Source organism: Stigmatopora nigra, chromosome 11 (assembly GCF_051989575.1).
Source record: "Stigmatopora nigra isolate UIUO_SnigA chromosome 11, RoL_Snig_1.1, whole genome shotgun sequence".
NCBI lineage: Eukaryota > Metazoa > Chordata > Actinopteri > Syngnathiformes > Syngnathidae > Stigmatopora > Stigmatopora nigra.
In genome coordinates, this window is record NC_135518.1 from 9,206,170 (window position 1) to 9,222,013 (window position 15,844).

General features: G+C 41.6%; 4 protein-coding genes across 4 annotated transcripts; 1 reads left to right on the top strand and 3 right to left on the bottom strand.

Annotated features, from left to right (window-relative positions):
- Positions 1 to 158: 158 nt before the first annotated feature.
- ppig (peptidylprolyl isomerase G (cyclophilin G)) lies at positions 159 to 4,526 on the bottom strand. The gene is made up of 13 exons (XM_077727851.1): positions 4,359 to 4,526; positions 3,753 to 3,832; positions 3,618 to 3,692; positions 3,447 to 3,554; positions 3,328 to 3,372; positions 3,167 to 3,254; positions 3,049 to 3,078; positions 2,823 to 2,962; positions 2,572 to 2,746; positions 2,317 to 2,496; positions 2,114 to 2,207; positions 1,902 to 2,041; positions 159 to 1,771 (listed from the first exon to the last, which is right to left on the bottom strand). The coding sequence occupies exons 2-13, from the start codon at positions 3,811 to 3,813 to the stop codon at positions 832 to 834; spliced, it is 2,076 nt and encodes a 691-aa protein (XP_077583977.1). The 5' UTR covers positions 3,814 to 3,832; positions 4,359 to 4,526; the 3' UTR covers positions 159 to 831.
- Positions 4,527 to 4,743: 217 nt separating this feature from the next.
- fastkd1 (FAST kinase domains 1) lies at positions 4,744 to 9,581 on the top strand. Its single transcript, XM_077727850.1, has 15 exons — positions 4,744 to 5,004; positions 5,315 to 5,768; positions 5,860 to 5,928; positions 5,994 to 6,119; positions 6,195 to 6,593; positions 6,669 to 6,779; positions 7,123 to 7,254; positions 7,328 to 7,814; positions 8,081 to 8,195; positions 8,298 to 8,426; positions 8,505 to 8,636; positions 8,706 to 8,819; positions 8,909 to 9,056; positions 9,128 to 9,242; positions 9,302 to 9,581. The coding sequence occupies exons 2-15, from the start codon at positions 5,431 to 5,433 to the stop codon at positions 9,395 to 9,397; spliced, it is 2,511 nt and encodes an 836-aa protein (XP_077583976.1). The 5' UTR covers positions 4,744 to 5,004; positions 5,315 to 5,430; the 3' UTR covers positions 9,398 to 9,581.
- On the bottom strand, positions 9,393 to 12,251 carry klhl41a (kelch-like family member 41a). The gene is made up of 6 exons (XM_077727852.1): positions 11,175 to 12,251; positions 10,844 to 11,001; positions 10,664 to 10,771; positions 10,398 to 10,583; positions 10,188 to 10,334; positions 9,393 to 10,094 (listed from the first exon to the last, which is right to left on the bottom strand). Exons 1-6 carry the CDS (start codon positions 12,249 to 12,251, stop codon positions 9,983 to 9,985), a joined length of 1,788 nt encoding a protein of 595 aa, XP_077583978.1. The 3' UTR covers positions 9,393 to 9,982.
- An 822-nt stretch (positions 12,252 to 13,073) lies between these two features.
- bbs5 (Bardet-Biedl syndrome 5) lies at positions 13,074 to 15,730 on the bottom strand. Its single transcript, XM_077727853.1, has 12 exons — positions 15,554 to 15,730; positions 15,366 to 15,448; positions 15,211 to 15,276; positions 14,980 to 15,029; positions 14,721 to 14,848; positions 14,499 to 14,634; positions 14,282 to 14,377; positions 14,086 to 14,148; positions 13,857 to 13,991; positions 13,630 to 13,713; positions 13,308 to 13,331; positions 13,074 to 13,220 (listed from the first exon to the last, which is right to left on the bottom strand). The coding sequence occupies exons 1-12, from the start codon at positions 15,613 to 15,615 to the stop codon at positions 13,119 to 13,121; spliced, it is 1,029 nt and encodes a 342-aa protein (XP_077583979.1). The 5' UTR covers positions 15,616 to 15,730; the 3' UTR covers positions 13,074 to 13,118.
- Between the last annotated feature and the right edge of the window lie 114 nt (positions 15,731 to 15,844).

Below are 15,844 nucleotides of genomic sequence, written 5' to 3' on the forward strand. Positions count from 1 at the left end.
TAAGTCCATTTTTGCATGTAATTTTTTTGTCATTCAAGTTTTGCATAAATTAGAGCAATTTATGGTGTCAACTTCAGAAAAGACTTTCTTGTGATGCGTCCAAATCCATCTGATCAAGTGATGTGGTCGTGTTTGTGAGTGCTAATAACTGCAAAACGTTGATCAAAAAGTTGAATTTTAATTCTATACTAAACAGAGGCGTTTCCAAATCCAGCTTGCATAATCAATTTCACCTAATTAAAATTACAGTTATCCATAAGAAAAAACCTCAGCTGCACTGATCAATACAGAAGAATACGGTAAAACTTCACTTACCCAGGTGGCAATGGGTGAAGATAAACCATCTAGTTCTGAAATAGTCATGCAAAAATAAAAATTATTATCAGTCTTTTCTGGGGAAGTTTGACAAGGGTACAAAAAAAGTTTAAAAAAAACAACATCTGACAGTTACAGTAAAATCTTTAATCAGCTGTACCAGATGACATAGCGATCACATATTTTGACGGAGGTGGTTGTCGGTTTCAGCACGCCTACAGCTGGTCACGAGCAAACTGGCCTTTCTGTCAAGACTAAAACCAAGTCCTTGGCTCACAAATCGTAGTGGTCCACTGTTGGGATTCATTAGTACAGCTTGAAAGCGCTCTCTTACGGCATTGCACTCAGCTTTGGTGCTGTGGACAAACGAGCAACGGTTTTCACTGATTAAGTAACATCATGATGTCAGCTTTTGGTCGAATGTCAGAACCGAGTGCTGAATGACTATGATAACATCCAGAGTGGGAAAAAAACAAAACAAACAAACAAACTAAAATCTCATTTTAAAAACGGAGATCAGGCACTGTCAGAACTGGAGCTTGAACGATTCCTTTTGCCCTTTGCGTCGTCCGCTCTTTTCCTATCTTTGGAGGTGCTCCTGGATCTTCTCCGTTTGGAATCGGGGCTCTTGCGACGCTTACGTCTGTCTTCTCTATCGCTGTCGGAGCTGCTGCTACTGCTGCTGCTACTGCTGCCGTGTCGCCGCCGCCGGCTGTCCTTACGATCTTTGCTACGGCCCCTCCGGCTGCTCTTGCTCCTTGAGCGCCGGCTCCTGTACGAATCCCTGGCCTTGCTTCTGTCCGCGCTGCGCTCGCGACTTCGCGTCCTCCGCCTTTTGCCGTCCTTTTCGTCGCCGTGTCGCCGGTGAGCGCTCCTGCTTCGCTCCCTGCCTCTCTCTCGGTCCTTGTCCCGTTTTTCCTCTTTGTCCTTGGAGGCCCCGCGCCCGCCCTTTTCGCAGTTTCGACTGCCCGATCCGTGTCGTTCCCTGGAATTTCGGTCTTTGCTTCGCGACTTACTCCGCGTTCCTTCACCGTTGCTCGTTTTGGGATTCTCCGTCTTCTTGTCTTCAGACTCTCGCTCTTTGTTTTTTTCGTTGCCCTGGTCCGTTTTCTTCTCTTTGTCCTTCGTGTTCATATTTCGCTCTTTGCTCTTGGAGCGATCTTTTTTGTCACCACTTTTGTGCCTGTGACGCTTGTCTTTGCTTTTGGACCGTCTTCTCTTATCTCTGCTCTTAGATCGTCTACTCTTTTCTCTACTCTTACTGCGGCTTTTGCCCCTTTTCTTTTCTTTTGGCTTGCTTTGCTTCTCCCCTGACTCATCTTTACTTTTGGACCTATGGGATCGAGACTTCTTGTCTTTTCTACTCTCGTTGGCCTGCTCGTGTCTGGAACCGGGGTTCTGTCGTTCGCTCCTCGGAATGTTGGCGGCCTCTTCTTTGTCCTGACTCATGTCACCCCTGGAAAGGACGGAGAAAATCAATCACCTACCGATAACTACTGAAATCACAGGTTGCTGGCAAATTGTCAAAAACATAGTTCAAGGTTATAATCTTGAAGAAAAAAAAATTAAAAAAAATTGAACATTACTTGTCTCCCTTAATCCAACGCTCCCCAGTGACCGCCCTCATCCTCTGGCGCTGCAACTCCAGACGCCAATGGGGCGGAGTTTCACTACGTCGATAGCGATCCCAGGATCTTGACCGGGAACGCGAGGGAGTTCTGTATCTCTGTGTGGTTAAAAAGTAAGAACAATTATTCCATGCAATAACAAGTGAAGCATTTTGCAAAATATGGCTCACCCTGGGGCCTCTGCCTTTTATCTTCCTGCCGGATCGCGTCATCACCAATCGTCGGTTATACGGCGCCGACTGGGAATTGTGTCTGGCAGCAGATCTGAAATGCGAGGACATTAAACAAGTTTAAAAATAAAATCTAAAGACAAGATGACATGGAGCTTTCTTGAACTTCTCTGCTCAGAATGATGGCTAGGAGTGTCACCGACCTGTCTCGAGGCCGGTCATCTTTAGTCTCTTTCTCCTTCTCGGGCTCCTCTGGTTTTTTTTCTACTGGTGAGAGTCTCATCAAGAAGCGATTCTCGGGAATGGTGGGTATTTCTTCAGGACGCACGGTGGATGTGACTACCTCTTCTTGTTCTTTCTCTTCCACGACTTCAGGCTCGACACTGCGAACATAGGTCGAGCGTCAGAACAATGTTTTCGGAAGCGAGTTAATATTGAACTATGGAATATTAAAATACGTCTTTTTCTCCTTCTGTTTCTTCTTCTGCTTTTTGGCTCTCTTTTTCTTCTTCTTTGACTCTTTGTCGGATTCTTCAGAGTCAGAGGAGGAATCAGAGGAGCTGTCAGAGTCACTACTGGAACTACTGCTGGAACTTGACGATACTTGCTCTTTCTTCTTATCACGTTTCTTTGCTACGAGAACGGAAACGTGGGTTGCATTACACCGAGAAGAGCTGCCGACGTCAATCAAATTGGCCCTGGAACAAACCTTTAGATTTGGGGACGAGTTCCCCGCAGTTCAAGACTTTGATTTCCGCATATGGTCTGCTGTTCGGATCTGTTTTTTCACCCTCCATAGTTTGGACGACCTCTTGACCAGAAATCACATGACCAAAAACCACATGAACCCTGCCCAATCATAAAAAAAAAAAATATAGAAGAATTTAAATGTATGATGGGCATTAACCAGACATGGGTAACTGTGCAGGTCTTACCCATCCAAGTGAGGAGTTGGTTTTGTTGTTCTGAGAAGGTTTGGAGGTGGGAGAGGAAAAATTAATAGTTAGCAAACAATACTGATACATTAACTAGCATTTAAAAAAAGATGCTTACATGAAAAACTGTGATCCATTTGTATCTTTCCCTCTATTGGCCATCGACAGCAAGAACTCCTTGTTATGTTTCATGGCAAAGCTCTCATCTGTGGGTACAGGAAAATATATTAAAAAAAAGTCAAGCCGTGAATCTATCTCATGAGACGGTAACTACTTTACCTTCAAAAAAGCCTCCGTAGATGGATTCGCCTCCTCTTCCATTGCCTACAATAGAAAGCAAACATTTATTTGGGGAATTATATGAACGGACGCTTAACAAAGACAAGTTATAATTGGACCTTCGCTGAAGTCCCCTCCTTGAATCATGAAGTCTTTGACAATGCGATGGAAGAGGCATCCTTTGTAATGAAGAGGTTTTTGGGTTCCTTTACCGAGTCCTTTTTCACCTGGAAATAAAACAGTTACATCTTTTGGTTGGCAGGACTGAGAGAGAAACATTTGCAACCTACCTGTGCAAAGGCTTCGGAAGTTTTCACATGTTTTGGGACAGGCATCTGTAAACAATTCGATGACAATTCGGCCGACTGCAAAGAGGACACGGTTAGAAAATGGACCAAAACACAGAGAATGTCTTGCGTACTAACCGAGTGTATTTCCAATTCCAATGTCAAGGAAGCATCGAGGACGTTGGACCTTAATCCCCATGATGACCGGAGGTGCTGAACTAACCACCAAATGACGCATAAATGCACACATCAGTCACAAACCAAGAGTAAAGACAATCATAAAACTGAGGTCTAACTGTCATTCATTCTTTTTCTAAAAGATCCTATAGTGAAGGCTTAGCATGAACCACAGCCCATAGGTATTAAATTGTAAATCAGATTTTCATCAGAAATTAAGATAAACATTATCCTAGTTGGCATCTTCTTGTTTCCAACTGCCACGCTTACATTAGCTCAGATATTATTTCAAACACAACGTTTCCTTTGTTAAATATATTTCACGATTAAACAGTTCGCGTGCTTTATATGAACATTTTGCGGCCCATATGCTCGATCAAAAATCGGTTATAACGTTAATTATAACACTAATTCGTGAAGATATCCTCAGGCCTCGATGCTAGCAAATAGCCTACTTAGCAAGCCAATGAGGGTTGATTCCCGGTCCATGCGAAAGTGCATGGCAACGTGAACATTTCCGCATTTGGCGAGCACAGTCAAGACGCGTGAAATGTAAATTCGCATAACCTGAAATTGCGATCGTTTCACTCCATACAGATTTCTCTCTTTCCAAAGGCACTGGTTTTCATTCAACAACGACTGTTCGACCGCTTCCGAAGATGGCGCGATGGGGACTTGAGAGCATTTCGGAACAGGAGAGTGCGCCAGTTTTTGCGTTTGCGGCAAATAGTGACTTCTTTACGGCAATACGGAGATACTTTACGGCATCACTGAGGATTGTAGGAGACGCATTTTAACAAAGAGATGCCAATGTGATGATCATATCATTTGTCGGCCTTTGTGCGTCAATGTCTCTCAATAAGAAAAACAATATAGCCAATTGAGCGTCTGCTTTGAAAAAAATGCTCAATTTTGCTTCTTCGAACAAAGCCATTTAGAAAATTCTACTGTTTTAAGATGGCCATCAGTCACTAACGCCTCGACTTCCATCCTGTAATATCTTTAGTGAATCTCAAGATATTTAAATATACATTTATTCACACAATATTTTATAATGTTGTTTTGTTTTACAACAAGTTGCTTTGTTTAATTCGCCTTGATAAGAGTTTGTTTTATTTTTTTAATTTGGGGCTAATGAAACGCAAACCAGGAAGCCCAAACCAGCCAATGGCATTTTATTACGTCACTCGTTATGGAAGCCTCCGCGTGCTAGGTGAGTTTGACTTTCAATATAGGTATTTTTATCTATTTCCTTCCTTCCCCGTTTATTTTAACAAAGGAAAACTATATAAAATATGCATTTCTCACTAAAATCATACTCCGATTGCTGCGTGTGTGGTTGTTAATGTTGTAAATAATGGTTGTCACTAACCACGTGAAAATCCCATTACAAAACTGATGGAGCAATGCAATGTTGAATGTACTGAATGAATGCTTTATTGCATTATGATCTTTAACACCTTTGAATGTTTTTATTATTATTATTTATTTAATTTCAACTCCGCCAATGTTTTCCTTTTCAGATAACATTGTTCAACTTCTAACTGTTGCTTATGATGGGCGTGACCCCCCTGTCAGTAGAACAGGGTGGTGAACATCATGCAAGAATGAGTCAAATTGTGAGCTGAAATTTGTGGTGATGTTTCATCTACGTGGTCTCGGGTCCTTCTTTCGAAGGCGCTTTCATAAAAATGTTCGCGCGAACCGTGACCAGATTCTGGATGAGCTGCGGATCTGCTCAAGTGAACACCACATTTTTGACGTGGTGGGGAAAAACAAAGCCAAACTGACCGTCAATCACGTGAGTTCGGCTGTGAAGATGCTGTGGCACTTCCAGAAAGAGAAACCTCAGGTGTTGAGAACAGTGGAGCTTGTCAACAATCACCCGCAGTTCCTGACGCTTCGGGTTCTGGCTGAAAACAAAATTTCACTCATGGATGATTTTACATTAGTGGACTTACTGTATAGTTTTCTCAGGTATGTGACACACAGCATCCATGCAAAGATTAAAAAAAAAATACTTACATCAGTGTAAAAACGGGATGCTGTTGGATGAACTGTTTTTCAGGCTGGATGTGGAACCCCACGACTCGCTGATTCAGCAGCTGGTTTCAGAAAGCTGGTTAAGATTAGACAAGTAAGTAGTTGTATGTCATAAAGTCTTCAAAATTCCTGTCTGACCTTGATTACAAATATTTTCAGACTTCCAATGGCATCCCTGTCCAAGTTTGCCATTTGTCTTACTGATCAGCACCTCCAACAAAGTTCTTTGATGGGCCATATAACCAATATAGTGGATCAGAGGTTATCTTCTATCAACGATGCAAGGTGGGTAGAAGCACTATCTGGAGCAAGGAAGGTTTATTATCATTGTAATAATATGATAATGTTTTCCCCTTACAGAATCCTAACCACATTGCTCATTAGCGTCTCCTCCCTGGCGTCACCACGTCTTCGAGACGCCCTCATTAGCCAAGCCCATATTTTGCTGGACAAGATGGATCAGTCCCACTATAACAACGCACGCAGAGTGGTGCAATTCCTTCGCAACGTCAAGCACAGCCACAGGCCTCTGTTAGAGAAATGCAACCAGATTGTCCTGCACAACGTTCCAAGACTGAATGCGGAGAACATTGGCATTTTCATGGGCTTGTATCAATCCCTGCAATTTAATAACTGTGACTTCAGACTAGCTGCCAAACAACGGCTGATGGAACTGATAGATTCCAGCACGGACCCTTTTTCCTTCACCAAACTTTTTGCCACATTGGCACCCATGGCCAGTAAGGAGATCCAAGAGGGGTTGGTATAAGGAATTTTACAATCCTTTACTAGTAATGTACTGTCTATAATCGGTATGCCTGGTGTTTTTTTCAGGTTGGAGAGCACAGCCTTTCTTTTGGCTGATGAGTTGAGCGCACAGCAGGCATTGGCCATCGCCGAAACACTGGAAGAGATTCAGAGCAGGAACCTTAGCCTGATTACCAAGTGAGGACACATACATTTTGCAATCTCGGTACGATTGGCTAAAAAAATCCTAGTCCCAATGTACAATTTACTCAAGTAATGCTCATAAGCCTAATAATCTACAAAAAATATCTTAACCGCCCAATACTCATAAAACGCAAGTTAAATACTCCTGGATGTATTAAATTACTCCCAAAGAGAAACCAGTTGCATATACAAATAGTTTTTGAATAAACAAATCCTACAATGTTAATGTGCACAGTTTGTATTTTTCATGAAGCAATATTTGCATTGGACAAAGAGGACTTCGTTATTGAACATTTGGGCAAAAATGCTAACTTTATGTGTTTTTTTTCTTCTCCAGAATCGTATCAGTAATCCAAAGAAACCTGGACGTCTACAGGCCAATGGAGGTCGGTAGAATCACGCAGGCTCTTTACCTGCTACATTATCAGAATCCAGAACTTTTCAGCAAATTACGAAACATCTTGGTCAGGTAACCTAATGTTCGATCTTGTTTAAAAAAAAAAAAAAAAAAAACAAGAGCTAAAAGGCCAAATTCTCTTTAGATTTTTAGAGCACAGCATCTTCCCTTACGAAGTGACCATGTTGACCCGTGTGCTGTCCATGCTGCCTTTGCACCGGCTGGAGGACAGTGTGATCTCACGGGTGGAAGCGGTGGTGCCTCAATGCAACTTCAACGACCTCGGCAATATTTCCTTAGCCCTCAGCAAGTGGGTGCGCAACGACCCATCCCAGCGCCGCGGGACGCCCGGCAAATACGTGCGTCTGATGCAGACCCTCAACCGCTGCGGCCACGAAAAGCTGCAGACGGCCGACCGGCTGGACTTATTGCTCGAGGACTTCCGATACATTAGCGGGGAGTGGTTTGAGGAAATTCTGCTGGAGCAGAGCATGGCTACGCTGCAGAGGATGAGCGATCAAATCAACTGGAGCAATGTGCCGGATTTGGCCCTCTTCTTAACCAGGACTAATTATCTCTGCGTACCCGTCATGGAGCGGATCGCCCAAGTGGCCGTTACAGACATTGACAAGGTGTGTTGAAGGGGGCCGATGTCGGATTTTGGACCAATAGTATCAATTCTAAAGTGAAGTAATTTGCTGCCGTTGACATTGGGTCAAGTGCATTTGAAGGTGGCAGAAAATCCAATTTTTTTACTACATTATCTTGGTATGGTTACTATCCATACACTTATAAATCCAAATTGTAGACATGCCTGTTTTAAAAACCATACCTGAATTTTAAAGTTTTTTGAATAAGCTGTTACTTACTGTTTTCTTCTCTTTATCTTCTCTTTAAGATTCACCACTCAGCAACATATGCCACACTGCTCCCCTTTTCTGTCCTCAATTATGATTCTGAAAAAGCAGACGAGCTTTACAATGTTTGCATTCAGCGTTTTACTCCTCATATCAGTAAGTAAACATCTCCGTTTTTAGATAAGAGACTTGCACATTTCAACACTATACACATGTATTTCTGGATGAAAATGAACAAACCCCTATTTGTTTGTGTAGGCTCTTTTGACCCTCATCTACTGGTTCTGCTGGCCTACTCTCTGGCATTAGCAGATTCTTTTCCTGAGGCAGTGATCAAAGAAATCTTCAATATAGATTTTCTGGGAAAGCTAGACGCCCAGCTAGAAAGTACTACTTGCACAACTAATCTCGACAGAAATAAGAAAAAGTACACCATTAAACAGCCTATTATTTTTTGCTCGGCAGCCCTTCCCGACGCTCTGAATATGCGGACCCGAATACGACTGATGGAGCTGAATCGTGCCGTGTGTTTAGAGTGTCCCGAATTTCAGGTGCCATGGTTTCATGAGACCTATTGCCAGCAGCTACAGAAGAAACGTGAGAGAAAATGGTTTTGTGGGTGTGGTGGAAATTGTAGTAAATGTGAAATGTCAAATCTCTATCCAGGGAATGGGTTAATCAGCCCTGTGCAAAAGCAAATCCACAAATTGTTGGACGAGGTCCTTGGTGGTTATAACTTTGTCCAGGTTGCAGCGGTCACGCCGTATTTTTACACTGTAGGTGAGTAATGCAGCTAAAATTATTTTTTTGGGTCATACTACCCAAGTTTAATAAATAAACTAACAAATGATCACTTTTGCTTTCCTCAGACTTTGAATGCATTCTAGACAAGCAGCTACAGCCATTGCCTGGCAGTGAGTCCACAAGTCTGGAGATCTCAGATAAAGGAAAGATTTCCTGGGGCTCTACTAGTTTACTGAAAAAAGACAGAAATGAGCTCTCACCTGGAGCCCAGCGGTACGAAACTAATGCTAAAGACGGGCAATTGTTGGGTAAATCTTTGTCTGAGACTGTTGTCTGTCGCGCAGGATTGCCATCAACTTCCTTGATTCCAAGTCCTTTTGCAAAAACTCTCATCATGTTAAAGGGGAGGCCCTGATGAAGAAAAGGCACCTTGAAATTTTGGGATATCGTGTTATTCAGGTATGTCGTATTATGCCATAGACTTGACTTAATTTGCTTTAACGTCATCTATATTCCAGATCCCTCATTTTGAATGGTACTCCATGGAGCTTTCAACAGTGGATGCCTGGAAGGAATACCTCAAGAAGAAAATATTTACAGATCGTTTGACCTGAAAGCCTTATTTATTAAAACAATTATTCTGTCAAAGTCATCATAATTGTATCCTCTTAATAAGAATTTACAAAAGGTCACCAAGTGCTCTATATTCATATTCATCACTGTGACATAAGCCTGTTTCTTTGCAGAACTGTTCAGATATTTGTTTGTTTGTTTTTTAATAAAAAGATGGATCTTGTACTTGCCTTGTGATCATTAAAATAGACACCTGTCCAAAAGGAAACACTGAAGCACATTTGGGCTTTTGTTGAGGGTGATGGTCTCAAGACCTGTTTGGTTCAATTTGTGCAACAACATTATTTCATACTTCCTCTTTAAAAATGTCAATTCCAATGAGGTGTACAGGTTATATCTTATTTTAATCAGAACAAACCTAGATTTTTTTTTATCCTCTAACCATTCATCCTCACATCTGCACCAGTGGTCCGTCGTCTTTCTTATGGATGCAATCTGGCATGAAATATGAAAGGATTATACAGTGATGTTACACACTTAGATCATAAATGTGTCAAAACATTAATCTGTGACGTTATAATGCTGTGTCAGTTTAAGATAATAAACTAAAGCAGATTGCTGGACCATTACAGCTTGGCCATGCGAGCCGCATTCAGACGCATGGCCGCACAGGAAGCTCCGGCCGCGTAACGCATCTCGCGGATCATCCCCGTCCATTCCTTCTTGTCTTCTTCAAACCTGGAAAGGAACAATTACGTGTTCAGAGTGCCATCACGGCCTACGATGAAACGCTATTTATGTACGGTGTGGTTGAAAGAGTGAGTCACATACTGCCAAATGTCCAAGGCTTCCACTGGTTCACACTCCTTGTTGTCGTTCTGCACCATGGCAAAACCTCCAATGGCGTAGAGGAGTCCTCCGCAGCTAACCAAGTTGATTGAGCTCCGCTCTTGGGGAAACTCTGGGAATGGTGACCACCTGCAACAAAAACTGCACTTTAATACAGATTGAACAAGTAGCTATTTGAATACATGCACATACTTATTGGTTGAAAAGTCGTAAGCTTCACATGCTGCAGTAAGGCCTTCTTCGTTGACTCCTCCAGCCACGATGATCTTCCCTTTATGGACGACCGCTCCAAACATGGCTCGGGGTGTTTTCATGGCGGCCACCTCTTTCCACTCAGACTTCTTGTGGTTGTATGCAAACATCTTATTGCATGGTTTGCTGTTATAAACCAGTAAGAGGTGATGCTATGTCAGAATAAAGTCAATCCCATAGATGCGGAAAACGACAATTCAACTTACTTATCGTCAGTTTTCCCACCGATACAATAAATCAATCCGTTCTCAGATACCACACCGTGTCCATGGATTCTCAGTGGAAACTTTTTGGTTTCAGCCCACTTCATTTTTCTAGAAAAGGCAGATTCAAATTTAGATTTTTGCAAAAACAACAGTATTCTCGACAAAGCTAGCAAAACCTACTCGGTGTCGTAGCACATAACGGTGTCGAGGGATTCGTTGCTCTGCAGGTCTTTTCCGGCCACGGCAAAGATGAGCTTCTCAAACTCCCCCATGGCAAACAAACATCTGGGAGAGGGCATGGGGGGCAAAGCAATCCAACCACCAGAAATGTTGTCCATCTAGAACGAGAGAAAAAGCGATAAAGTTTGGAGTGATGAACCCGCCTAGCAGCCATTTTTTTGGGCTGTGGGAAGAAACTGGAGCACCCAAAGTAAACGGGAGGTCTTGAAAGCCAGGATTAGACTTGAATGGGAAACAATAAAATGACTTCTTGTAATCAATAAATCTTTACCTGGTAGAAGTAACACTGCAATGGGTTTTCTTTGTTGTCGTCATCTACAAAGAGTCCTCCAAGCACGTAGAGGTTGTTCTTCTTTGACACCAGACTCACATGGTTGCGGGGGATCTGCTCTGTCATGGCGGCCAAAAAACATTCATTTTCCTGCCCGTCGTAGGCCACCGCAGCCCCATCGTTGATCATCAGCACCAAGTCTTTTGTGAACATGCCGTATCTTCGGCTATCGTTTAGGTAGCCGGGCAACCTGGCTTCTTCTTCCCCTTCGCTCTTTTTCTTCTCGGGCAACTTGCCTGAAAATGCTTCCCTGATCTCTTTCATTTTTTGGGCAAGGCCAGGATCGCTTTTGATGAGTTCGTCCTTTTCCACCTTTTCCTTGAAGTACTTGTCTGGTAGTAAACGGAAGCGGATGCAATCAAAGGCTTCTGATAAGGATTTGATGCGGTTCTCCTTGTCCTTCCTGATCCACCTCATCAGAGTCTCAAACACAACTTCTTCCTTCTCCACATTCAGCGCATCGGCTCCAATAAGAGCAAAGAGTTCGTGGGAAGCCAGTTCCAAAAAGTCCTCGTCCTTGGCGACATCCACGAAACGATCAGCAATGTAATCTCGAGCCGCCATTGCCAGTCTGGGGCAGTTGATCATCAAGCCCAGCCTGTAGATGGCAAGGCAGTTCTTCATAGTTAGCTTCTGCTGAAGAAAGTTCACACAGACTGTGAACACTGAGGGGATCTGGAAGCGACTGGCCACCGTCAAGATGTCCTGGACATTTTCGTCGTTGATGTCGATTTCTGCCGAGTACATGTAGTTTACAATGCCTTCCATGACAGCAGGATCCAGATCCTCCAAAACCACCTCCTTTTTGTCTACTTCTCTGCCATCCTCAGAGAAGTAAAGTTCCCGGAAGTAGGGGCTACATGCGGCCAGGATAAGGCGATGGCAAGGTATGCTCCTGTCCCTCACTTTCAGGACGCAGTCAACCAACTTATTTTCATTTAGGAGTTCTTTGAGTCCATCTTGAAGCAGAGTACTCTGAAAGAGCCGAAGATCTTCCTTCAAACCACGTGGGTCCATCGTGATCTCGAATGGATTGGAAGAGCAGGGTTGAGAATACAAGAGGCCGCTGTGAAGGCGCCGAGCTATAAGGTGGCCAGTTCTGAGGCTACACTCGATATAACTGTGCGCCTCTAAATTTAGCCTTGCGACCCATCCAGGAAGAATTCTTCTTGGCCCTATCAGAGCACACGTACAGCTGTCGCAAAGCAAGAACAACTGCGGAGCTTCGTCACCCTGGTGATTTGCATTGTTAGGCGCCCCTCACAGAAATAGTCTAGGACATTTTTCGTTTTCATTTAGGTTTCGGGCGCATGGGAGAAAAATCTTTGGCGAAGCACTAATCGAGGTGATAAATTTCTTAATCCATGGTTCATGTTTAAAGATAGTTGGTGAAAACATCTGAAAACCTTCTGGAGAAAAAAAATGTTGGTGATTTTGTAGGCTTGGTTTATAAGAAAGTCAGTGAAACACAAAACACACTTTTTTCCAATTTGGTTGAGTACATAATGCTCACGTTTGCAATTCTAGCGACAGTCATAAATCAATGACTCTGCTGTCCAGTATTAGCCTGTGAGTGAACAGCTGTTGCTATAAGCGGTGACACTAGGTTCTCTTTTAACATTATCAAAATGCCTGATCTTTAAATACAATTTCTCTCATATGCAAATAATGCATTCGATTCTAAAATAACAATATTAAAGGTATTAATTTATCATAAACCACTAAAACCATTGTTTTTTTTATGTATGACAGACGTTCACAATAAACGTCTTGTACAAATGTGCTATATCAAAAAGCTATTTACACAATACCACTGTCCCTGTCAAATACGTTATGTCAGCACAATATTTACAGCAAAATGCTACACAAATAATGAAAATTATTTCAACTTATGACTTCCCACAATCCTTGAAGGGTAAATCCGTCCCTCAGTTTTTCAATGGCAAGGCCAAGATCCTCCGAAAAAACTGGCTCGCGATCTTGTTGCTTAAAGAAAGATAGGAATGTGGTAAAAAAATACATACTTTAGCGAATAAAAATTAAAACTGTAATTGTAATGTTTTGAGACTTTACCTTGTTACTATCAGCAAAGTAGGCCTGTGGGCAACAAAAGACAATTTGGAATTGATCAGTGTCTTATTCAATAAAGTACAGAATGTATTTAATTGGTATAGTTTTTGTTTTTTGAACTATGAGTAAAAGCCTTTGTGGCCTATTTGCCAAGTCATGAAGCCATGGTTATTTACTCATTATTTATTTTTTTAAGTCTGGTGATTTCATTTTTTTCTTCTAGAACAGGTTAACTACATTTAGTCAGCAGCTATTTTTGGAGCTGGAAAGCTAAACCAAAGAGACCCCCCTGGGCGGGGCTGCCAAAAGCGCCAAAGACACTCACAGTGAAAGCATCCGTCTGCTCGTCAGGCTCGATTTCCACGTCATCGGGAGGCTGCTCCAGCGTCACTTCTTCCAAGGGTAGTGGCTAAAGGATTGGGACGACAAACATTGCTATGGCAACAAACCCATCACAACAGAGATATCATTGAACAATTCATTTATTACTATTTAAACTTATATTTTTGTGCTATATTTCAGATTCCAGAATGAATCTTTATATTTGATTACCTTTTCCTCCATTTCATAGTCCACTCCAAAGATTGGGTTGGCAGAATAGACTTTATGGAGGGAGTTGATTTCTTTAAGGGCGTCCCTAAGTTTGTCTACAGGGTCAATCTTAAAGCCCAACACATAACCACCACTCTAAAATAGGAAAAAAATGAGAGGTAAATGCTGTATTTGTCATTTTTCAAACATAAAAATAAAGAACAACAAATGTGAAGTATCAGGAACTCACCTGGCGGGAACTTTCTATTACCAAAGCCAAGCCAAATTTTGAGTCCCTTATTCTGACAGACCACTTTAAGAAAGATAAGAGAAAACAGAAGAAAGTTTGAAACATGCATAAAATGCATTACATATGCTCATTTGTTCTTGGACTCTAGAGTGGACATATTATGGAACCTTGTGTTAAAGTAAAACACAATACGTACAATCTGGAGGTAAGGAATGCTGACATTAAAGCTCTCATTCATATTGGCGTGCCAGACAATCCGTACATTGGTGACAAAAAAGGTTCCCAGGTTTCCCTAAAAGACACAAAGGTACATATGAAAAAATATATATATAAAACTTAAAATCAGTAAGATTAGCTTCTGTAGATTTTAAAATAGAAAAAAACAGTATTTGGACATATATCTACATATCTACCTGATCGCTGGACAAATTCCAGACCCCATTGATTTTGTCATAAACTTGCTCCCGAGGTAAAAGCCTCAGGTTTTTATTTTGAATAAGTGCTGCCCGCAGTTTAAGGTCTCGGTACATTTTAGATGTTTCGTAGGCTCTGCATAGAAAGAAAAAAAGGAATATTTTCTGTAGTCTTGTTTTGAGTAAAACAGTAATTAGCATTCCTCTTGCGTTTTTTTTTACCTGTGCACGGCGATGACGGATGTAAAGAGGCGAGGACTTCCTGGCACCACATTAGTGAAGATGAACTCAAATCTTGTGTTGTTGGACTTTGTCAGGATGTAAAGAGCTTCAGTTTGGCCTCGGAGTTTCTGAAAAAGAGTTTTGAACCACCTACATCACACTATACTGTAGATGGGCATTTTTAATAACAACCAAAGTTTTTTTTTGTATCCACTATTTCAAACAGAAGGAATATTGTCTCTACAAAAACTGTACTTACTGAATTTGCTGTTCTTGTTGTTATGTTAATGATAGAGTTGTAGCCAACAGCTGAAAAAACAAAATCAAAGCTTATTCTAGATAATCAAGTAAAAAAAGTGGTCTAAAACAAAAATCTGTTCTTGATTTCACTGCATTTTGACTTAACAAATGAGTATTTTCTGTTAATACATTTGAATGGCAATATACAGCCAAAACGCCTTCTTCTAATCTAAAGCGTATGATTACTCACATAAATTCACTCTTGGCAAGGCCAAAGAATGCCAAATAATTCTCAGATTTGTCACTAAGAGCCGTCCTAGAAATAAAAAATATAAACACACACAAACTTCAGAAAGATAACCAGCCAAACACAAATATTTGCGGTATTTTCAACAAAATAAATACCACGATCTCCATTATTTCCTTTCGTGTCCTCAATGGAGTCCAGGCAGTCTATCAACACTTCACCTGGCCGAGTTTTCATCTGCCTATGTACAAAAATTAAAATGACAAAATTAACCTATATATTATGCCAGTAAATCCTTAGTAAAGTCAACGATCTGTACTGCTACCTTGCTAAACGCAAGACTTACTGTGCAGTTATGTCAAAACGAACGTCTCTGTCCTCCCAAAGAGCATCTAAAGCAGAGGCCATGGCGATGTTTTGCTGTTGTAATTATAGAAATTAATAACAAAATAGCCCGTGGTGAAGTACTTAGCAGGATGGCTAATCTGATACTGAGCCAAGGTATCCATGGTAACAGATGGCAAGCGAGAGGGAACAAAATAAAAGTATTTTTTTCAAAATAAAAGCAGGAATCACATTAAATATGATAAATCCGATGTTAATTTATTTAGCATTAATTTGTCTTTTAAAATCAATT

Coding starts and splice junctions, on each gene's coding strand:
- klhl41a (XM_077727852.1), bottom strand. CDS start 12,251: ATGGACCCACGTGGTTTGAAGGAAGATCTTCGGCTCTTTCAGAGTACT. Junction 10,772..10,843: donor GTTATGTGCTACGACACCGA/GTAGGTTTTGCT, acceptor TGCCTTTTCTAG/AAAAATGAAGTGGGCTGAAA. Junction 10,335..10,397: donor TACGACTTTTCAACCAATAA/GTATGTGCATGT, acceptor TTTTTGTTGCAG/GTGGTCACCATTCCCAGAGT.
- bbs5 (XM_077727853.1), bottom strand. CDS start 15,615: ATGGCCTCTGCTTTAGATGCTCTTTGGGAGGACAGAGACGTTCGTTTT. Junction 15,030..15,210: donor CTTGCCAAGAGTGAATTTAT/GTGAGTAATCAT, acceptor TTGTTTTTTCAG/CTGTTGGCTACAACTCTATC. Junction 14,635..14,720: donor TCCGTCATCGCCGTGCACAG/GTAAAAAAAAAC, acceptor CTTTCTATGCAG/AGCCTACGAAACATCTAAAA.
- fastkd1 (XM_077727850.1), top strand. CDS start 5,431: ATGTTTCATCTACGTGGTCTCGGGTCCTTCTTTCGAAGGCGCTTTCAT. Junction 5,769..5,859: donor TTACTGTATAGTTTTCTCAG/GTATGTGACACA, acceptor ACTGTTTTTCAG/GCTGGATGTGGAACCCCACG. Junction 8,820..8,908: donor GCCGTATTTTTACACTGTAG/GTGAGTAATGCA, acceptor TGCTTTCCTCAG/ACTTTGAATGCATTCTAGAC.
- ppig (XM_077727851.1), bottom strand. CDS start 3,813: ATGGGGATTAAGGTCCAACGTCCTCGATGCTTCCTTGACATTGGAATT. Junction 3,693..3,752: donor TGGAATTGGAAATACACTCG/GTTAGTACGCAA, acceptor TCCTCTTTGCAG/TCGGCCGAATTGTCATCGAA. Junction 3,555..3,617: donor CTTCCGAAGCCTTTGCACAG/GTAGGTTGCAAA, acceptor TTTTATTTCCAG/GTGAAAAAGGACTCGGTAAA.